The sequence below is a fragment of the Taeniopygia guttata genome, chromosome 1A, assembly GCF_048771995.1.
Source record: "Taeniopygia guttata chromosome 1A, bTaeGut7.mat, whole genome shotgun sequence".
NCBI lineage: Eukaryota > Metazoa > Chordata > Aves > Passeriformes > Estrildidae > Taeniopygia > Taeniopygia guttata.
The window spans coordinates 52,910,329-52,933,554 of record NC_133025.1 but is presented as its reverse complement, the minus strand read 5'-3'; the positions used below and the strand labels follow the sequence as shown (position 1 = coordinate 52,933,554).

Sequence of the window (23,226 nt, the reverse complement as noted above, 5' to 3'; positions counted from 1 at the left end):
GGCTCCCCTCCGCCTCCATTTCCCGGCGTGCGGCGCGGGCGCGGGGCAGGAAGTCCCGTGCGCCTGAGTCAGGGGCGGCCGGGCGGCCGCTGCCGGGGTGGGCGGCGATGGCGCTGGAGACCCTGTCCCCGGACTGGGAGTTCGACCGCCTCGACGACGGCTCGCAGAGTGAGCGCCCGCGGAGGGCGGGCCGGGCCGGGCCGGGCGGGGCGGGCCGGCGGGGTGAGGCGGGAGCCGCCTCGGAGCGGGGGGAGGCGCGGGCTGAGCAGACCCTGCTCCCCCCGGACCACCCCGCTGCATCCCCGCCGGGAACGGGAGGGAGGAGGAGGAGGAGGAGGAGGAGGAGGAGGAGGAGGAGGAGGAGGAAGCGGAGGAGGAAGCAGTGGCGGTAGCTGAGCGGGGTCGCCCTCCCCGCGCCCCCCGCGGACCCTGCCCCCCGCCCCGGCCGCCAGCCCAGCGCTGGTCCCCCTGCGGCCAGGCCTGCGGGGGTGGGCGGCCGCCGTCACCTTCTGTGCTCTCCGCACCCTCTCCGTAGCTGTCGGGGTTTTTCTGGGGTGGGGAAGTGGCTTTTCCAGCCCTTCATCCTTTGCCCCCTCGGGGGAGTCGCCTGCGGTGCCCCCCGTGCGGCGGGGAGGGCCAGGCTGCCTCTGCCACCCTCGCTTTTCTCGCACGAACCGGGCTTGTCGTGGGAACGGTGTTTCTTATCTTCCTGGTCATCTCTCGTGGCTGACGAATTTTTGCAGTGGCTTCCTTGGTTATCCAGAGAAGTCACATCAAGATATGTTGTGAGTAGTTAGTTGTACTCAGCTTTCATTGTTAAAGGCTCTCTGTCACTTGCGGTTTCACCTTTAAAATAGAATTGAATAAGATCTTCAGCGATGCTGAAGTCTTTCACGGTGGGTTCGTGTGCCCGTCAAAATCCACGTTTTACTCAGCCTGTGGAGGTGACCTAGTTTCTAAACAGGGAACTTATATGGTTGTCACACTGTAATACACGCTGTAAATTGAACTGTGCCTAATTAATTATACCAGGTGTTGCTGTGAAAATATGTCACTCATGGACCAACTGTTTCACATATAATGTTATCCGAAGGGATAATACTGTTTATGCCATGTTCGTTTATTCTGAATTTCAGTGGAAACTGAAGTTGTCCTGAGCAGAGATTTTTATCGGTTTTCTGATTGTGGAAAGGAAAATGTGGCTTTTACTGAGAATGCCAGATCTCCACTAGTTTGACCAGGACATGAAATGAAACTCCAGAAAATTTCCGTGACTTAATATGCCCCATTATCACCATCTCAAGGGTGAAGAAACAGGCTGATCTTCCATCCAGAACAGCACACAGTGTTCTAGAGAAAAGCCAAAGAATAATTGTGTAACTTCAAAGGCATTTTTCATTCTTGCTGTCTACTTTCACTTTGTATCACTAACATTTAGCGATTACAACTTTCACTAAGTAAGTCTAGTTTGTTACATCTCTGTCCTAGATATGTATGGATATGGCACTTGCAAATCTTGCTGCCAATGAATATTGCCATTGAATATTGCCGCTGAATATTGATATTGCTGATTTTATGGAATATGTTAAGATTAAGTTGAAGGATCTGTGCTGCTGAGTTGGCCTCTTGCACTTTTCCAACTATGATGCTTAAGTTTTATCACCTGAGGAGAAGCTAAACCAAACTGTGTTGTAAACACATTATACCTTATGAAGTATGTATGTGGCTCTGAAGGAAAGGATGATATTTGCTTTCTATGATTTCATTTTCTTCTTCTGTGTGAGTCAGTTTATTTAGGAAAAATGTTCTGCATCTTAGAAAGCTGCTCTCATCTCCCAGGTAATTTTTTATTTGTGCAGCTGCCTATCTTTGTCTAGCTAAGAGCTTCCACTCTCTATCTCACTAAGAAAGTGAGAAGTTATTCCTGTCTCTTATTTTATAGATGTTCAGTAAAAGGTAGCAAATTGATGGCTGTCAATAATTAAGCGTTTGGAAGTATTTAATGAACTGTAGTGTTGCTCAAATTCATCATTTTTCTGCTGGAAAGGTGACAGTTGCTGAATCTCTAGCAGAATGCTGTAGTGAGGTTTTGTTTGAGAAATGCTCAATATTTTTGTTTCATAGAAACTGATTTGAACAGCAGTGCCAATTTCCTACTCTTGTATGACTTAGAAGTTTTTTCTGTTCATCCTTTAAAACTCCAGTGTCTGTCACTTTTTTTGTTTTTAGTTTGTCTTTTGTGTGAAGGGAGGAGATGTGATGGGGGAAGTGCCAGAGTGTACTTCTTTAATGTCTCCCCTACTGCAGCTTTTGTAGCAGTAGAGCACTGAAGCTGACACAGTGGCTGGTTAAAACCTCTTCAGCAGGTCTGTGCATCTATCAGTGTTTTACTGGTTTGCTGCAGCAGAGCTTAGAGAGGATGTGCTGGAAGGAACCTGAAGGATGAGATGGACTTGTTGGAACAGAATAGTACAAATATACAGCTTAAAGGCTGCACATCAGTGCCTGGAGTGCTGCTGATGGAGAGTGTTTTACTCACTTGCTTCTTCTCCTACGTGGAATTCAGTCTCCTGAGCTTGCCAATGCCTGTGCACTGTCTAGGCTGCAGCTACAGCTAGAAATCAATGGCACTCATGCCATTAATGTGGGAGAGTGTGCTGTGCTCCTTGGGTAGGCTTTGCAGTCTGTGTGCCTTTTTGGTTGGCATTGCCGCTGCTTTCAAAGTACTATCTTAAAATTAATATAGGTCTTCACTGCAGTCATTTCGCCTTCTCAGTCTCAGCCTCCCTGTATGTAGTCCTTTTCATCTTTTCCTTATCAGTTTGCCTTTATTCATTCTTCCCTTTCTGCCTGGTGCAGTTTCTCAGTCAGATATTTTCTTTCTGCAAAAAATGTTCCAATGATGATTGACTGAGCAATGCTCTCCCACTGAAGTAGCCATCAGCTGCCATTTGGCTCAGTTGTTTGCAATGACAATGAGTAAGAGGTTGAACATGCAGAATGTAAGAACAAAAGAATATATTATTTTTAACTTTATAGGTCAGTCTACTGCTGAAATGCTAAAAGGGCACATATAAAGCTACGTGACAGCTGAATTCTTGTATAAGAAAAGTTCAGTTGTTCAGCTGACCTTCATTCTCCAACGTTTTTTAGATAATCCTATTTTCAACAAATAGCAGAAGATCACAAGCTGTTAGATTTGTTGCCTAATTATGGGAAAGACACTTTAGTTTTCACATGAAAAAGGATGGTACTTCCTGAGCGTAGAAGCCTTGAACTGTAATCATTTACTCTGTGGTTCAGATTGTCCAGCTAAGTCAGTAATTGTGGATAATTTGGGGAGGAGTGGGGAGCATCTTAGTACGGGAAATAAAAAAGATCAGGATAGAGAGCATGAAACTTTTTTTGCACCAATTACCTTTAGATTTACTTTGCTACTTAAGACCACTGTTGCTTGTGTTTGACCAGCTGAATGTTAGCCTTTGAACCTATTTGTCCCTTTGAACCTACTTGCCCCTGATACTGACAGGACAGTGTGCATTTCAATGCCCAGCAGAAGAAGAATCCTGCCTGAGAAGGGTGAATTTGAAAATGGGAGGGAATGACTGAAAGCCATAAGGTTTCCATGTAATGCTCAAATAACTCACTGAGAGGTACCAGGGAGAAGTGGAGAGAGGATTGCTGGAAATGCAACTGCTACTCAGGCTGAAGTGATTAGACCCATTGCCTCAAAGTTCTTATATAAATGCATTTGTACTGATTCAGCTGATGGGTAGGGTCACCTGCTGTGCTACAATTTCCACAGTAATTTCTTTGCTCAGCAACTTATGCGATTGTCAAGGTCTTAGTTTTACAATACATGTACCTTGAAAAAAAAATTTTCTGCATACTGCTTAGATGTTTGATACTCTTCAAGTAGTATTTGAATTTCTTTTAAACCAACAGTAAGTTATAGGATTTGTTTTTAAACAATAAGAATTTTGTATTAAAGCTGCATTTTATTAAAGAAAAATGCCACAGCAAAATGAGGAATACAGGACTAAAGCTAAATAGCAAAGGATTACATGTTTTTAATAACATTTTTTGATACTGTAGTTTATTGAATTGTCTGTAAAACTCTACTAATGTTATCAATTCTCAGAAATTCATGCTGAAGTGCAGCTGAAGAATTATGGAAAATTTCTTGAGGAATATACATTTCAGCTGAAGAGAATTGAAGATGCTTTGGATGACTCTGTTGGAGATGTTTGGGACTTCAGTCTTGATCCCATTGCTTTAAAGGTCTACATATATTTAATATACATTGCGTCTGTTACTTTCCTAGTTCGCCCTTTCCTTTAAAATCTCTGAAGTAAAAGCTTGATGCATTTGTGCTCTTAAAAGTTTGACTTGTGTATTTGAGAAAACTATCCAATACTATTTTAATTATCAAGTAATTAATAAATTATCAAGTAATAAAACTATTCAACACTATTTTAATTATCAATTAAATTAATAAATTGAATTATCAAATAAATAATATATGAGAAGAAGCTTTCACATTACTATGTTCTAGTCTTATGGATTCTAGCAGAAGTTGAATGAGTTTCTAATTCTTCATGTGTCGGGGGAAGGCTGGTTTCAGCAGACTTCTTCCCTGTGACTGTTAGTGTTTTTATCTAAGGGCTGGGGTTCCAGGAGAGCTCACTAATAGTTGTAAAACTGCGCAGTGAATGATGTATATATTTATAGGTCGTGTTTTGACCTAATGGCCTTGGTAAAGCATTGGCTGTTTTCTTGGTCACAAATTCTCTGTGCTCTGTGGAGCATTAGCTTTTCCTCTTCACTGAATTTGCAGACATAATTTAAAAGCACTTTTGTTGACATATGAAACTTGTCTGTGCTGAAGGTGCACTCTCAAGCAATCATCTCTCTGAATAATTTGAATAAATTATGTGTAGGGCCACCACAGTACTGCATGTTTATGGGCTAGTCAAAATCAGGCTGACTTAAGTACAAATTGTCAGTGCCTGCATATAGGTGTATTTTCTGCTTCCTGTTTCCAGTGTTTGAAATTATTAATTCATGTTTTAATTTTCCTGAGCTGTGTTTCTCCTACATATGCAATAATGATCATGCTTTTGCTTTACAAGTTTTGTAAGTAAATTGTTGTAAATGCTATGTAATATACTTGGTTCTTTGCCTGTCTGCCTAAAGAGAAAGGAAGGGTATTTCCATATTAAGGTGAAGAGTGAAGGGTTCCTGCAGTGCAGGTTGCTAATAATGTGCAGTTGTGGCTCTCTGACCCTATTTGAGATTAAGCTGGGGGAAATACTTGCCTAGTTGGATAAATGTAATTTTGACTAATGTTTTCTAAAGTTCCTGATTTGTTTTTTCTGTTTGATTGTTTTGTGATTTTTTTGTTTGCTTTTTATTTTAATTTTAGCTCTTGCCATATGAACAGTCCTCCCTACTGGAGCTCATAAAGACAGAAAACAAGGTAAGCACTTTATGCTAAAAGGAAAAAAAAAATTATTCAGCCTCAACCCAAGCCCTCTAAATGTGAACCTGTTTGTAATCTGTGTTATTTTTTTCCTCACTTTGAGTCTAGGTTCTAAACAAAGTTATAACAGTGTATGCTGCTCTTTGCTGTGAAATCAAGAAGTTAAAATATGAGGTAAATTCAGCTGACTTTTATTATTGTATATGAGATGGTTTGCAGTTTGGCATGCTAATGTGTACATTTATTTTTATCAATAAAGAAACAAGATATGTCTAAATAATTTTGTAACTTGATTATATATATGCTATTTATTAAAAAACAAATTTCTGCTTTTGTTGTTAGGCAGAAACTAAATTTTATAATGGCCTCTTGTTTTATGGAGAAGGAGGTAAGTAGCTCCCTTTACTGTAAAATTATGTAGTTTTATATTATTGTTTCATGTTATATTAAGTGCTACAATAACTGTAATTTTATTATATGGATACATGATTTCTCTGTGATGCACACCAAATAGAGAACTTTGAGGGTGTAGGGATCTATGTTAGTGTCTTGCAGCTGTCCTGAGTTAGCTTAAGATGATAAGGTTTATCTATAAAGCTCTGCAGTTAAGTATTGTTACATGAACAGGAATTTTTGTTGCAGCCTTATTTACTTGGGAAGTAGGGAGTGTGAGCTCCCTACAAACAGCTTGTCTACTGTAGCAGCTATTTTGCAAGATATGGCATTGAAAACATATTTTTCACATGTAAAAACATCCTAAACCGAATTATTTCCTTTTGGGACTACATCTGACATGGGTTGTTAAAAAACAATAAATCTGTGATTTAACTGTAGTGAAACAATGAAACCATTTATAAATAAACTGCCCCAAGTCCTGCCCTCTTCACTTACACAATTGGTATTGCAAGACAAGTTGGAGTGTGTTGTCACCTCCCCTTCCAGTGCAGGTAGCTCGCACTGTGTGTTTAGACCGTGGCATAAGAGGGGCCCAGGTCATTGTAAGTCAGTTCACAAATTGTGAGACACTGCTTCAGGTGACAGCTTTTTGCCTTGGAGTTAAACTGGTAACTCTTGAATGACTGGCCTTAAGCTTCCACCTTAAGGGATACTAGTGTGGGAATAAGCACAGATCTTGGTCATAAGAAGTGTAAGAGAGTGTGACAGAAATATCAGGGAATGTGAAATCTTTTTTGCGTGTACTGCTTATCATTCTTTTAAGTGCTATATAAAATAACAGTTGTGCTTAAGGAGCATGGATAAGTGGGGGATTTGTTAGCTTGTTGTGTGGGTGGTTTTTTGGGATGTGTGTGTTTGGTTTTTTTTTTTTCTTTTTTTCTTAGCAGACTTTCATGTCTTATCAGATACGGTTTTAAGTATTTTAAAGTTATATGCTGCCAAAATGATACTAGGAGATCCCTCAGAATTTTCCATGTCTCTAGAGTGAAAAAGTCAGAGTATAGCAGATTATTATATTACAGCAGCAATTTATTCCCGATGGATGTTGTGCAGAGAATGCTTGGGAATGGCAGGAAATGAGAGGTCAGCCTTCAGAGGGTTGGGTAGGAATGCAGAAATTATGTTCTTTATTTCCATATTCCTACTGGTAGTATTTTCTTTGATAACAGCAAACTTGCTTACTTTAAACAACTGGCTAAGTTACTGGCTCAAGGATGGTTGAAATTTAAACAAATAACTATGCTAGCTTTTTCCATCTATGAAAAGAAAACATTTTCCCCCATCTTGTCTTTGCAATAGCTAGGTCTGGTCTAGGAACTTCAGGTAGTTGGGTAGGGTTTTCTGGGAGATACACTGAAGAGATTAAAGGTTGCATAAAATGTGTAAATGGGAAGAAAAGTGATGTTTAGTTTATTATCCTGTCCCAGAGCTCCATGTGAGAGAAAAATGGAGACTTCTTTAATGTCCGACAGCTGTAAAAGAATATATTTTATGTACCAAGAAGACCTGCATTTCTTAGGCAGGTAAACTTGTAATTTTAAGTGAGCTTTTCCTGCTCAGAGTGACCCAGAAGAAAAATCTCAAGTCTATAGCATCTATCAGTTGTCACATAAAAAAGACAGTATTTTGTCAGGTGATGTTCAAACCACTCCAGATGACTGCAACAGTTTGGCATGGCTGATGTAACTATTGTATTTCTGTGTTCTGTGTCGTACAGATAATGCTGTGAAGCTATGGTGGTAAGCCTGTTCTTTTGTGCAGAAGGATATGTAGGAAAAAGAAAATTAATTCTTTCTGGTTAATCATGTAGTATAGTCTCTCAGGAAAAAAAAACATCTGGATGTTTCTTGCAAGATAAATACCTAGTATTTTCATGCAAATGTCTTAAAAATAGAAACATTTATATGAAGTTACATAATACATATGCCCTTAAAGAGTTATGGGGTTTATTATTTTTCTTTCAGGTGAAGGAGATTTTTCCCAGCTTTGTATCTAATTTATAAATGATGTAATTTTTAATGAAAAAGAAACTCTAAAAATAAGTCCACCACGGGAAAATTATGAGGTTTTGAGGCTCCATCAATAAACTTATAATAGTGCACTCTACTAGTATGACAAATAAATGGCTTGGAGGGCAAGCTTCAATGTTAGTTTAACAGGTACAACACAGGCTTTAGGAAGTATTGACAAATGTTTCTCTTTCAAGCCACAGATTCCAGCATGGTGGAGGGAGATTGTCAAATACAGATGGGAAGATTTGTTTCATTCTTGCAGGTAGAGTATGTTTTGATTGTTTTACACCAATTATAAGCTTAATTTTACTTGCAAAATGGATTTAACAGTCTGCCATATCCTGTTTGCATTTTGCTGAAAGGCATAGCAGTCATTTGATATGTCACTATGTTTTGCCTGCAGACCAGCTGATGTATCACACATTGGGGATTTTTTTATACTTCTCTCTGGAAGTCTAATGAGAGAAGGAATTAGAAATTACTTTAAAAGATTTCAGTAGGAGAAGATAAATTGAGGTTGCTTTTATCTGTAGTTAAAGATAGCTGTTTTTATGAGTGTGGTTAGTAAGTTCTGGTGTTCACGGAACATTGGAAATGGGTTAATTGTTTTGTACGTTTGGGGTTTTTTAGCTGGTAGAAGAAAACAAAATCAAAGTATGTGCCTGAAAAAAATTGCTTGTGTCTCTTTCAAACATTTTTGGAAGAGCACTTATTTCTTATACAGCTTGGTTGTTCAGGATCCTTTGCATGAAAACAGGATCTGTTTTTATTCTGAGGATTTAGTGTGCTCTTGGGTTTCAGTCTATTGTGGAGTTTTTTGTCCTTAATATAACTTAAGCAACTGTCCCATTCCCAAAAATGTTTCTATTTTTAAGCAATATTGCTTGTAATGAAATAGCTGTGGTGAAATAGAAAATATAGAGGAAGTTTCCAGAATGTTTAAACAAATTCTGATTTAACATGAGTTAAAATTTATGTTCTAATTCCGCAGCATGGCACTAAACATTTACTGTGTCATGACAAGACAATGCTGTAGGAAGTAATTTTTAACTTCCTTTACTATGCTGAATTGCAGTGAATTGTTAGGATCTCTTGAGTTTTCTTTCTCATTTTCCAACCCCTTTGTCATATCAGCTTTGTAGGTTTCATCCTTCATTCTCTCTTTTGCTTATGAAGTTTGTTCTTTTTCAGCAGTTGGATTCTCCTAAATCCATTCAGTGTTCTACATCCCTAGATTAGGAAATGCTGTTCTGGTCAGTGTTACAAGCATATCCCCAGGGGTGGTGTGAAAATTTGAAGTTAACAAAATGGTGAAAAGTTGCTTTTATAGAGCTAATGTATGGGTTTCTTAGCTCTTCTGGGCTTTCTGGGTTAGCTAGATGCAGTAGCCTCAAATTTGCTAGGTCAAAAAGTTTTTAAAAAGCATTATCAAAATAATAGTCTGAAATACTACTTTAAAATTACGGTCTTCCCTGTATAATGTAGCTGCTAATATCCAGAAATTTTAAAATGGCAGCTAGTGCTGCTTTCCCAGGAAACAAGATATCATCTGTCTATTATTCCATTCTTCTGGAATCTGTTGGCTTATTTCAGCTGCATTTGTTAGAGCAGTACAAGTATAAGAAGTAATGTTTTGTGAAAACCGGTGACTAATAGAATGCAGAAGCACAAATAAGATCTATTTTTGATGGAGAGGAAGACAGAATTCAGCTGTTAGCCAGTCTCCTGGCTGGCTGACTGTTCAGCCAGTGTGGGCTGTCTGCTATAAAGCCACCTGTGTGCAGACTGGCTAGACTCATCACACACTGACATTTCCCTGATGGGATTTGTAAGGTAAATTAATGAGCAGATATTACTGCAGGTAAGGGAAACTCAGATTAATTTATCGTGTTGTTCAAGGAAAGCCATGTTAAAATCCATTATGGAAATTAAGATACTTCTTTACATGGTCAGAGTTGACATGATCTTTCTCATTTTGTGTTACATAACCAAGCCTAAGTTCTGCCTTTGTCAGGCAAACCTTTCAAAGACATTGACTTTATTTGTTTTAAAGCAGTATTCTGTGGCTTATCACTTTTACAGTAGGTACAGGCTTCTGTGGTAATTTCTAATTTGAATTTGGCTATTACTAGCATCCAGAGTGTGACTCTTGATTCTAGTGGGGAAAAAAGCACAGCCTCTGCTGCATATTGTCCCTGAAAGTACTTGGGCTCTGTTGTCAAATCAGTTCTTTCTGTCTTTGATAAATTGAATCAATACTATAAATGGTCAGAGTTGTACTGGAAGCTTGTGTTTGGTAGTTTCTTAGCTTAGTCCCAGCTCCTTTTTCAGAGCTGTTAGTAGGATGTTTTCAACCTTGCTGTAGATTTGTCCACTGACTTGGGTTAGGGATATAGTTGGAGCTTCAGCTGCGTATTCTGTAGTTTATGTTCAGTGTTTTTGGTGTAATGACAACTTGTGTATGAGGAGGATCTTTATGTTTATATGCATTTTGTTTTCTTGTATTTCAGGAGCTGTCTTGCTTTGTTACCCGATGTTATGAAGTGGTGGTGAATGTAGTGCATCAGCTGGCTGTTCTGTATACTAGCAACAAGTAATTATTCCCTAAAATACTGTATTGTTATTATGTAGAGTTAAATGTATAAAACAGGAATGTTCTATTTAAGGCATAGTCATTTTTGGAATATTGTTGTCTGGAGATGGAGTGCTTTGCTGTGCAATTTTGGGCTTCATAAATGGTTATGGAAATGGTTTTGTTTTGTTTTCAGAAAAAATAGTGCTTGTATATAATGAGATGCAAGGATGTTAGTGTTTGTCATTTTTAGTCTTTATGTTTGAGAAATATTGCTGGTTTTTTTCATCCTTGCTCTGTTTGAAAGGCTTCTCCTTTTTCTTAATGCATAGCTTAAAAATCAAATCACTTCTACAGTCTAATTTGAAAATGTAAATTTTGGCATATATTCTTCACAGAACAGCCATGGTTTTAACATCTGAAGCTTAGCTGGGTAAAGGCTGTTTGGTTTTGCTCCTTTGCAAACTGTGAGGAAGGTTTAGTTCTGGACAAGATTGTTGGAGTTAGCTTTGAATACCTCTGCAGGACTCTCTATTGCTTCCCCATCCCCCAATAGATAGCATCATTCTTCTCAGTTTGATTTGTTGCTTTGTTTTTGGCTTATACCACAGCACAGGGCAGACTTCCTGTGTGGTACTGGATGTGTAGCTTGGACATAGGTTGAGTAAATACAAAGTGATTTTATTCTCTGGGTGTGTCAAGGCTATTTGCATAACTGGACTGGGAATTGCTGACACACATGTACACTGAATACACTTGGTAGTTTTAACCAGGCACATGCTGTGTCTTTAAAAATACAGTTTTAAATTTGATCAGAGCATACAGTTTTGACACGGTATATACTTTTCATCAAGTTTTGATGTTCTTTTGTTTCCTGAAGTTACTATGTTAATTAAGAAAAATATACCCAGAAAACAGAGAACACACCATGATACAGAACTGATAAATATGATCTGTTCTAAGGATTAAAAAAGCATTAAAATTTTGATTTTCTTTACAGGAATGCACCTAAAATTATAGAGACATCTGGAGTTCATTTTCAGGTGGGAATGATTTGGAACTCTTTTGCTTATGTTAATATATATAGATCTTAATGATTAATCCTGGGAAAAACAGCATGAAAGTGACTTTAGAGTACAGTTTTAAATTTAAAATGTTTATTTTATTAATCAGCTTTTTCTAGCCTTTATATGGGAAAGCCTGCTGTCTCCATGTCTGTCTATATTCTAAATTTCTTAGCAACAAAGTGTTTGCATGCTCCCTTATTGCAATGCATGCCTCTGCATATACACAGTTTTAAAAATTGTGTCTTCAGTGTCAAGATAGATCAAGGAATTTAGTTTGTGTGCAGACATCCCTTTAATCTTTCTTGTGTCACTACAAGTCAAGTCTTTAAGCTGCCAAACCATAACTTCTCCTGTTTAACTCTCTAGATGGTATCTTTTTGGCTGAAAATATATTGAAAGGAACTGAAATTTTATGTGCCTCATATGACTGCAGTAAATTTTCTAATAACTACAGTCCTTTTCTTTTTTTATTTTCCTTTACAAACAGGCAATGTATGAGCATCTAGGAGAGTTGCTGACAATCTTGATCACTCTGGATGAAATAATTGACAATCATGCCACGCTGAAAGATCACTGGACCATGTACAAGAGGTGTGTCTCTGATGTGAAAAATACTCCCATAGCCTGAGACATAAAAGCATGTGCATCTGTTTGTGTTCCAAGAAAGTCAGTGTGGGAACATGGATTTTGGTAGTCTCTCCAGAAATTTCAGTTAAGAGCAGGGCTAGTGTCCCATAGTGTCCTTCTAAGGGCACCAGGAAATATTTTATGTGTTTGAGTATGAATGTTGCATTTTCAGTGCAGGGTAAACATCTTGGCAAACAATGTAATAGTTGGTTTAAAGAATATTCAGTAAGAAATTTAGTTGTGTGAAGAACTGAGGTAAGAATGTCCCTGTTCATATTGATGATGGGAATGGGCATACAGCTGTAAGAAGGCATGGCACCTTAATTAAAAGCTGAAGAGTCAACAATTATAAAGGTAGCTGAATTAGTGAAATATTAACTATGTCCTTGAAAACCCAAATAAATGGAAGTTACTCAAATGCAAATTGTTTGTACAGACCTACTGTATTTTTTGGGGGTTTTTTGTTTGGTTGGTTGGTTGGAGTTTTTTTTGTTTGGTGGTTTGGTTTTTGTGGATTGGGGATTTTTTTGTTGTTGTTGTTTGGTTTTGTTTCTTTAATTTTGGGGCTGCTGCTAAGGGCAGGAGGGGGGAATCAAAACCTCTTATCAAAATAGTGCAGGATACGATAAAACTGTGACTGTATTTTAAGCGTGCTGTATATGTGTCCCCCACACCTACTCCTTACAGGCTGCTAAAATCTGTCCATCACAACCCTTCTAAGTTTGGAATTCCAGAAGATAAACTAAAACCATTTGAAAAACTGCTGTTAAAACTGGAATGCCAGTTATTTGATGGAATGATATTTCAGGTAATGAACTTAATATTCCCCTCTATGATAGACGAAGCTTACATGAATGCAACATTCTTTTCAGAATGGTTGGTTTGTTTGTTTGTATTTTGTTTTTGTTCCAGTTACAGTGATGTGTGAATTTGGCTCTTGCATCTGTGCCTGGGAGAAAAAAGGCTCTGTTGTAAGATCCTTTCTTGCTCTTCTCTTGTGCTTGAACAGTGCCAAGCTTTGAATGGTAGCAGTAAATGCTGACTGTTTTGCTGAACTAGAGAAACACAGACATTGGCATTAGGACTATGCATTATCAGAATTCCACTTTTGTACGCATAATAGTGAGCAGGTTTACATAGCATAAGTCTTTATTTTAGCTGCAAATTAATTAATTACCTCAGCAGTCTTTAAAATATGTTGAGTATGACCTGTGATTCCTTGCATACAAGACAGGTTGCTGTCATTAGAGACCACTGTGGTGGGACATACCCCTGAAGCGTGCCGAGACACAGGCAGATGAGAAGGATTTTATTACATTTTCTGTACAGTTAAATTAAATGTGTTCATACAAGAAGCCATTTCTTTAGAAAACTGTATATTACAGACATTGAAATGGGATGTTGTGTGATGTTGTGGCATAGTGGGCAGAGGATAATGTTGTTGAAGTTGGTCAAAGCAGAATCAGTTGCTCACGTTGTGCCATTACATCTTAAATGGCATTAGGGGGAAAGGGCTTGTTCTGTAAAAGCCTTCAAAAAGGAAATTGTAGGTAAATAATTAATCACAGTTTGGCTTATTCTTTCAAAGGACATTGCTACCAGCTATCCATTTTTCATGTTGTATTTCCCTAATGCTCTATAAGAACAAAGACTTCATTATAGGTTTGAGACATCAATAGGATTTGACTGGAATTTGTTCAGGAAGTTTCCCCTCCTGTCCTGCAAATGCCTCTTCCTAAAAAAATTCATTAAAAATATTAGATGCAGTTCTAATAAAGACTTTTCTTATCTCTTTGGCAAGTATGGATTGTGTCTCTGTTTTTTTGACTGTCATGGGGTTTTGGGAGCTTTTTTAAACTGCCAGCAGTAGCGTGTGATTTCATGCTGCAAGGTCACGAGCCACATCCTACAAGAGACTTGTGTGATAATATTGATTAAAAGACAGTTAGTAACACATTATAATGTGATAATACAATATGCATCTAGTTTCTTAGCACTAGCTCATGAAATGGGTGCTTTAAAAATGCTCCTTAAAGCAAATGGAAAAATAAATAAAATGGGGGTTGTTATGTCAAGTGTAAGAGTGTTTTAATATTTTCTGGTTTTATACTTAAAAATGTAAGCATAGTTAAGAATCTGTATGTTGTAGAAGGTTAAGGTCTACATTAGGTTGATCTTAAATCAGTGTGTTCTTCCAGTATTCTCTTGAAAACCAGTACTCTTTCAAGGTCCAAAACTCACGGCATTATCTTGATATATTGATATTTTTTCCCCCCTCTTTATTCAGGCCTGTATAGAGCAACAATTTGATTCTTTAAATGGTGGAGTGTCAGTGTCAAAGAACAGCACATTTGCTGAAGAATTTGCTCATACTCTTCGTACAGCTTTCTCAAACGTCGAAGCCAAACTTGGTAATGCGCGCTCATGCTTTTCCTTCCAGCTTCACTGTTCCTCAAATTGTTTATATTTTTTGTGTGGGAGTAAAATTCACAGGGGTGTATTTTTTCAGGTGAACCTTCAGAAATTGATCAGAGAGATAAATACGTGGGCATCTGTGGCCTCTTTGTACTGCATTTTCAGATTTTTCGGACTGTAGACAAAAAACTGTATAAGTCATTATTGGATGTTTGTAAGAAGGTAAATGCTTTATTGTTTTGTTTTTCAGTAATGAAGTAGATAATTTCCTGAGTTGCATAGTGTAGCACAGACTTGGGAAAAGAAAGAGTACAAAAAGGTCTGAAAAGAGAGTTAAGAATTTTCAGCTTTTTATAACTGCCCCCTGCCATTTTCTTTTAAAGATGGTCTAAAATTTCTGCACTCGCATAGCAGCAAGGTAAAATAAACTTGCCATTTCTATTAAAATTTTTCTTCTCAAGATTAATATGGAACTGAAGACAAAAATCTCTTTGAGTTATGAATGTTCTGGTGCTGAATAAATGCTGTGGGTTTTGGCCATGACTAGAAACATTTGTTTTGGAAGACCTCTAAGTGCAAAGTTGACTGGGATGTTTTCATATTGGATGGCATAAAGAAATTACTAAATTCTCTAATATTGTTTAGAATCACTGAGAGTGGTTATAATTTTGCCCATGGTGTCCTTAGTGAACATCTAGGGAAACTTTTTAAACATCAGTGTAATACTCTGTAAAAAACAATTACACAGAAATAAACTGAACGCTATTAATTGTGTTTATTGCTACTTGGTAGTATTTCTTCTTCCTTTTTTTTTTTTTTCTTCCCAGGTACCAGCCATTACATTAACAGCTAACATTATCTGGTTTGCTGACAATTTTCTGATTCAGAAGATTCCAGCTGCTGCCAAACTACTGGACAAGAAAAGTATTCATACAGTTAAAACACAAAGGGAGAACTTTCTACAGCAGAGGGCACAGTCACTTACCAAGTATGCATCCTAATACTGCCTCATGATGCTATTTGGCAAATAGTTTTTAAGCACATGGGCTTTTTCATTCAGTGTTGTAGTATCTTGTGTGGTGTCTCTGTGGTGTTAGTCACTTGTTCCACTTCACTGCAGCAGTGTGTATGTGTTCATGTTGCTGCAAAAATTTTGGTCAAAACTAAGCTGCTTTTCATGTCATGCTTTCAGAAAAATATATAGTATTACACCAAAATAACAGTGTTCCTGGCAGTTCTAAATAGATGTTTCAGTTACTTCTGTTTCCGTATTTTCAAATTCCCTTTTGTTTTTTAAACTAGTGTCTGGGAACCTGGGCTGCTTTGTTTTCTATTAGGGCTCTCTGCTTTCTATGTGTTTATGGAGGTAAGTTACTAGTAGCTGATAGTGGAGCTTTCCTATGCTTGGTCATGATACTTTCTTTACAAGCATCTCTTTCTTTGTGACTGTTTTTATTGCTTGTTTAATGGTCTTTGAAATTATCTGTATTTGAAGAAAGCCTCCTTGTTTTGTGTTCTGCATGTAGTGTGCAGCTCACTTCTTTGTCTTCTAAAATATGCTTAAAGATGAGATGGAATATTTTTAGCTGCTAGTCTTAGGAACAAGTACCCTGCATAGGAAGATAACAGGGCTAAGGTTTCAGAACAAAACAAGAAAGTGGAAACTGGGGTCTGTGGAATGGCAATAAAAACTTATATTTTGCACATTGTCTTCCAACCTGATAAGCAAGCTAGCAGAACTGAATTGGAGGGGAGGAGGGAAGGGGGGGAAAAAGCAGTTCTGTGCTTGATTCTCTGACAGATTATTTTCACTTCTGCCCTGTTTCTTTTTCAATCCAATTTTTCCTGGCCCTGGTTCTTTCCTGGGCTTTAATTCCTAGATAGGGCATAATTGCACTGCTGCTTTGCTTCTGGTCTTGGGCAGTGGTACAAGTCTTAAGGTTAAGAAAACATCTTGGTATTCACATACATTTCATAGAAACAGAATAATTGAACTTGGACAAGGCCTGAAGGATCACTAGTTGTAGCTCAGCAGTACCAAGTTCACCACTAAACCATGTCCCCAAGGCCCTCATCTACACATCTTTTAAATACCTCCAGCAATGGTGACCCAAGCCTTTCCCTGGACAGCCTGTTGCAGTGCTTGATAGCCCATTTGGTAAGGAAAGTTTCCCAGTCTTCAATCTAAACCCTCTCTTGTGCAACTAGAGGCTGTTTTCTCTTGGCCTGTCACTTGTTACTTGGGAGAAGAGCCCAGACCCCACCTCAAAAAAGTCTGCTTTCAGGGAGTAGTAGAGAGCAGTGAGGTCTCCCTGGGCCTCCTTTTCTCCAGGCTGAACACCTTCAGCTCCCTTGCAGGCTCATGCTCCTTCTCCAGCTTTGTTGCCCTACTCTGCACGCACAATTTTGAGGATATTTTAATAAAATCCAGATTTTGCATCTGCTGATTTGAATAGTGCAAATAACTTTTTCTTGCTTGTTTACAAATCCTTGCACTGCCTTTGATAATTGGACTGTTCCCTAAATGTGAGGACTCTTCTTAAAAGTGTAATTTTTGGTAATAGCATCAATGACCTAAATACTTTCCTGCTACAACTGCTGGAAGAAGTTGTATTACAGTGTCACAATTCTCTATTTAACTCTACTTAACTATTTATTAAAAGTAGTGTAATTCACCCAGATAAACATCTGTAGAATTATGTTACTTAAGAACAGTCCAGTCTGGCATTGTTGTAATGTCAAGTTATTCTTGTTTGTGCGTGTGTGTGTAAGCAACAAAAATGCAAACTGTGATGAAAAAAGGTAGCACCAGTGTTGGGCTTTTCTGTCTAGTGTTTAAAAGCATTTTCTAACAGTTTTATGTAGCCTTTTAATTTTAGGAAGTGTGGTATATAGAGTGCCATGTGTTCTCTTGAAAAGTAGATGATTTTTGACTCATTGTACAGACATAACTGGCAGACTAACTAATCCTTGCCTGTAGAGAATTAAAATGTAAATGAATATAGGGTTCTGATACTTTTGGGAAGGTGAGTTATTTTGGGGACTGAAGGTTTAAAATATTTCCCTTGCAAGACTTAAAATTGTGGAAAGAAATGAGAAAATCTTCATAATCTTCTTACTTGAAGTCAGCAACATTCTCTGTTTCCTTCCCCAGAGATATGCAGTCATATTATGTTCTTGTGAGCTCGTGGATGACAAAAATGGAATCTATATTGTCCAAGGAGCAACGCGCAATGAGGTTTTCTGAAGATCTTTCTAACCGCTGCAATGTCTTCATCCAGGTGGGCAATCTTTTAATGTGGCCTTGCAGCAAACTGATGTTTTGGTGCAAGTTGTTAAACATAAAAGGAAACCACAGGAGTTCTGAGATCATTGGTGTGTAATTTCACCATTTTGGAATTCTTGTAAAGCTTTTAAAGCCCAGTACTCTTCCAAGAAAATCTTTAAAAGGCCTTTTGATACGGAATGTGGGGAAAGGGAATCTGACTAAATATTTAGTGGCTAGAATTTTGGATTTTTCTCTTAACATAGGAAATCAAGAAAGCTTCATCTTCTCTGTAGTAAAGGTTTTGAGTTTCTTTCATTTTAAGCCATGAGGTACTTACAGTGGACTGAACCAGTGTCTATTTAGTTTTATTTAGGACAGTACATACTCCCATTAAAGGTTTTGTGTTGTTTCATTGTGCTTTGCCTAGTGATGGTACTTTGTAAGAATCTTATTACATTCTGAGACAGTTGTTTGGTTTTTTTTGACTTACAAACAGCATGTAGTCTTAATGTAAGATGCATCTTATTTCTGAATTTATTTTTTGCTGGTTTTTATAAATATCTATCTATCTGACAGAAATTTGATGAGTTATGTGAAAGAAGTATGATCTTGAATCTTCTTTAGCTAAAGATAGGCATGTACTAGGACCTGTGGTTTTTACATTAAAATTGGTTGTAGTGAACTTAAAGATTTGCTCCATACTGAATTGAATTTCCTGCACCACTTACTGTCTCCTCCTAGTCTCCTTTTGTTTTTTGTATTTTTACTTTTTCTTTGAAGTAAGTTTAATAATTGTTTGTCGTGTTGTGTGTAAAAAATGTTGTGTTTAAAAGCTTAGCATATCTTGATGTAAAAATGATCGGTATCTTTATTGTGGGATGGGCATTTCTATTTAGAAAGTGTAAAACAATGTAAATACTGTCAGTGTATTTGTTCCACAGAATCTGGAAGGTTTAGATTGTTTTTGTGATGGGATGTTTCTTGGTGAGATGGAAATGGTTTGATGGATTTGTCTCCAATAGACTGAAATTACTAGACCTTTGAGGCTCTGTAATTTGACTCACTGTTGATCTTTGTCTCACTAAAATGTGTTTAATTGGAATGGCTTTAGAAGAGGTCATAGGCAGTTTCATGGTTTCTGCTAATAAAAGGATCTCATTCAGCTTTGGGATCCCAGGCTTGCTTAGTGTAGTGGAGTGGTAGGCTCTGTTGTGCAGGGGCAAAGATTAGCTGTCTGTCATGTTTGGAACAGAACAGAGAACACTTATTTTATTGACATGTGGAAATACTGATTTTCAAATTTTCTTTCCCTTGTATTCATTTTATTTTTAGGGTTTTCTTTATGCATACAGTCTTAGCACCATCATTAAAACTACAATGAATCTTTACATGTCAATGCAAAAACCTATGACCAAAACCTCAGTAAAAGCCTTGTGCAGACTTGTGGAGCTTCTGAAGGTAGGTCACTGGAAGAAAATTATTTATTTAATGTAGGAATTACAGAGGACATTGACCAAACATCCCATATTAAAAAAAAGAAACTGTGATGGGAAGTGTCTGGAAGTGTCTTTGCATTCATGGCCTTTTGTTTGAGAGTGGTTTGGTTAAAATAATAGATTAGGAAGGTTAGGACTGGGTTGTTGTTTTGGTTTTTTTTTTTTTTGTTTCGTTTTGTTTTTTGTTTGTTTGTTTGGGTTTTTTTTTTCATAGCTTCTAACTGGCTTCCTTAGTTGATGTCACAGAGTGTTTGAGGTTGGAGGGGATCTCTGGAGATCACTAGTCTAGCCTATCCCTGCTCAAGCAGACACCTAGATCCAGTTGTCCAGAGCTGTGTCCAGATGGAGACTCCACAAGCTTTCTGGTCAACCAGGCTGTGACAGTGCTTGGTTCCCCTCATAGTAAGGAAGTGTTTCCTGATGTTCAGAGGGAAACTCCTGTGTTTCAGGTTGTGTTCATTTCCCCTTGTTCTGTCACTGGGCAGCTCTGACAAGAGTCTGGCTCCATCTTCTTTGCACCCTCCCTTGTCATTTTATTTGTGTACAATAGCAAGATCCCCTCCAAGCCTTCTCTCCTCTGGCTGAACAGTCCCAGCTCTCCCAGCCTTTCCTCACATGTGAGGTGCCCCAGTCTGTGAATTACCTTCATGGCCCTTGGCTGGACTCTCTCCAGTGTGTCCATGTCTCTCTTGTACTGAGGAGGCCAGAACTGGATCCAGGACTCCAGATGTGGCCTCACCAGTGCTGAGCAGGGGAAGAGTCACCTCCCTTGAGCTGCTAGCAAAGTGTTGTCCAGTGGAGCCAAAGCTACCATTGGCCTCTTTGGGCCAAGGCACACTGCTACCTTGCACTCAAATTGCTGTCCCAGGAAAGGACCTCCCAGGTCCTTTCCTTCCAAGCTGCTTTCCAGTTGGGGGATTCCTGGTATGTACTGTTGGGGATTGTTCCTCCCCAGATGTGGCACTTCACATTTCTCCTGGTATTTTTCTCCAAAAGGAAGATACTCTTTTTTAGGATAACTTCAGAAAGTAGTGGTGAACAAAACTTAAAAAAAAAAAAAACCCAAATAAAAAAAAAACAAAGCTTAGCTCAGTCCTGAAACTTTTTTATGCTCCCGAATATTTTTATTTTCTTGGTTTCTAAGGATTAATTGTAACTGCTAGTAACAGCACATTACAAAATGGAAAGAGTCTGTATTTTCAGTGTGGAGGACTCACACTGCTTAAAGCCAGATTCCTAAGGCAGCAATTTTGGTAACTACATGAACTAATGTGTTTTGGGATTGCCTTTAGGCAATACAACATATGTTTTACCGAAGAAGCCTGGTTGTGGCAGACTCCGTGACACACATCACTCAGCATCTGCAGTATCAGGCTCTTCACTCTATCTCTGTGGCCAAGGTATGTAATCCAAGTTCTAATAATTAATCTCCCTATCTAAGTATTTTTTAAAATGTTAAGTTGAATTTAAAGTATTTTTTGTATTTTTTCAACATCTGTAGTATAATGCTCTATCATAATCCAGAGATGTCTAAGCTTTCCAGTAATTCCAAGCTTTTTCCTAGAAAACTGTACAACATAGATGGTTACCTGTTTTTTGACCAAGAATGGTTCCACTCTTCCTCTAAACTGCTGCATCTCTTATCTTCTTGTGTTCTTTTTAGATTTTATTTCTAGTGAATTTTCACAAATTGACCTTTGCTTACCTCTTTCTGATGCACATTCACAAAGCAATCTGTTGCAGGTCTAAGCAAACAGGTTGTTATTTAAATCTTTGTCTTCTTGGCAAAATAGCAGGACATAGTGGCTTACAGGAGCCTACTGTGGGCATAAATTCTGTTTCACTGTGGGATAAAATGGCTTCTTTTCCTTGTCAAACCTTTAATTTCAAAATTCAGGTCAAAGGGGAAAATAAGACTTTACTATGCCTATTCTGCTGTATTATTGATTGGTTTTGTTCTTTCATCACATTCAGTAGCAGAGTTACAAAGGATGTATGCTATTGTTACTGGTGCAACTATGATGTTTCCTTTCTATTTGGCTGTAATCTCAATTTATGGATCTGGCATCTCTGTATTTTCTAGGGTAAGGAAAAAAATAGTTGCATCTATAAAATTTTATATACATATAGTAGCAGGAGTAGCATGAGCTGAAGAATTTCCAAACTTCAAAGTCACTAAGCAAAATTGTATATCTTCAAACACTTCATACATATATATATAACTTCCATAAACTTTTCATATTATATCTGTAATACATTGCAATTAATTTTACATGAGTAAAAATATGCTAAAACTTTTGCATTGAAGGATATTGAAAAGAACACTTGTGTGAACAGTTCTTGATATTTTGACTACTTACCAGAAAATATGTAAAAAGGCAAATGTTGGTAAATAGAAGGATTCATTAGTTTGACTTAACCTATGTCCATGTTGGCTGCACATATCCCAAGAGTATAGACAGGTAATATCACTAATATAATTGTCAGACTAAGTGAATCTGGATTCAGTTAACTCTGTTCACAAAACATAACTTGTTTGCAGAAATACTCAATTTATGACAAGTCCACAAGCTTTGGGAAGGAGTAGTAAGCTGTTGCCTTTGGACTTAGGTAACTTTTCTCTGAATTCCTGTATCTTTTTGCCATCAAGAAAAGGGTGATTTCTGATAAAAAGTACAGTGAGCAGCGCCTGGATGTCCTCTCTGCTCTGGTGTTGGCTGAGAACACCCTCAATGGGCCAAGCACACGACAGAGGCGACTGATTGTTTCCCTTGCACTGAGTGTGGGAACACAGATGGTAGGTGCCATCCTTGTTCCAGCCCTTCATTTGTTTGGTGGAGTGTCTTAGGAAAAAAATACCAGCTTGTGATCTCATGTTAGGTTTTTTTTTTTCTTCATTTCTACAGAAAACATTTAAAGATGAAGAACTTGTTCCCCTTCAGTTAGTTCTGAAAAAACTGGACTTGATCAGTGAACTTACAGAGAGGTAAGCAGTGACAGCAGCATATGGAAGGGTAGCATAATGTCTTGGAGGAGCTGGATCCTCACCGTGTGAATGGCAAAATCTGATCTCTGCATGCTGGTGGTGACTTTTGCATGTTTTGTAGACTAGGAATGAACAGAAAGAATTCCACAGTTAAGCCAAAAGCTCACTTGGCTTTGGACAAGTCATATTTCACCTGGCTGTTGATTGTTTAGAAATTCTGTGACTTTCTTAGATGACTTGGTTTTAGATAAGCTGAAGTGTTCCCCTTAACCCAACCCCAAAATTTCTGAGTTAGTACCAGTCTGTTTGGGAGATTGGGATGCTACTTTACATGTGAACCATGTTTTACTGCTGCTGTAGTTTCTGTGCACACTCCAGTTACATCATGCTGGCCATTTGTAAGCCATGTATATATCTGGGTTCCATGCAGTTTTTAGGAGAGAGACAAACACCTTTAGTGGTTGACTCATGAGATACAACCTGTCTGCATTTATCCCAGGATTTTATCAGGAGTGGCCTGTTTCTCCTTTTACTTACAGGAGAAATTTAGAATATATGTTTGATCTCCAGGCTACTAATTGCATGTAATACGAAAACAGTTATTTAGGACTTTGCTGTATTGTAAGATTTAAGTCTTTCACAGACTTAAGTTAACTTTTTCTCAAAAGCACTTACCTTTTATTTATAAATAGGCTAGTGGAAAAAAACAAGAAAAAGTTCTTTAATAAAACCTTTATGCTGAAGGTCAGTGCATCTGGAACATTAAAGTAATGGGGTAAAACTTGGGCTTGAAATGCACTTCTCTTTAGTTTAAACACACTCACTGTGTTAGAAGAATGTTTTTT

General features: G+C 38.0%; 1 protein-coding gene across 3 annotated transcripts in view; it reads left to right on the top strand.

The window, feature by feature from the left end:
- The window catches only part of WASHC4 (WASH complex subunit 4), a 38,532-nt gene continuing 15,306 nt past the window's right edge, over window positions 1-23,226 (top strand). For 2 of the 3 annotated variants that reach the window (XM_041713580.2, XM_030263161.4), the window contains exons 1-18: window positions 3-168; window positions 4,142-4,281; window positions 5,426-5,479; window positions 5,591-5,656; window positions 5,825-5,870; window positions 8,145-8,212; window positions 10,461-10,543; window positions 11,523-11,565; window positions 12,077-12,180; window positions 12,904-13,024; window positions 14,504-14,627; window positions 14,726-14,853; window positions 15,459-15,619; window positions 17,786-17,912; window positions 19,232-19,357; window positions 20,688-20,795; window positions 22,046-22,192; window positions 22,302-22,381. In XM_041713580.2, coding sequence (XP_041569514.2) covers window positions 108-168; window positions 4,142-4,281; window positions 5,426-5,479; window positions 5,591-5,656; window positions 5,825-5,870; window positions 8,145-8,212; window positions 10,461-10,543; window positions 11,523-11,565; window positions 12,077-12,180; window positions 12,904-13,024; window positions 14,504-14,627; window positions 14,726-14,853; window positions 15,459-15,619; window positions 17,786-17,912; window positions 19,232-19,357; window positions 20,688-20,795; window positions 22,046-22,192; window positions 22,302-22,381 — 1,787 coding nt within the window. In that variant the 5' untranslated portion in view covers window positions 3-107. Of the gene's footprint in view, window positions 169-4,141; window positions 4,282-5,425; window positions 5,480-5,590; window positions 5,657-5,824; window positions 5,871-8,144; window positions 8,213-10,460; window positions 10,544-11,522; window positions 11,566-12,076; window positions 12,181-12,903; window positions 13,025-14,503; window positions 14,628-14,725; window positions 14,854-15,458; window positions 15,620-17,785; window positions 17,913-19,231; window positions 19,358-20,687; window positions 20,796-22,045; window positions 22,193-22,301; window positions 22,382-23,226 lie in introns of all 3 variants that reach the window. The other variant, XM_072923464.1, reaches the window with a different exon arrangement.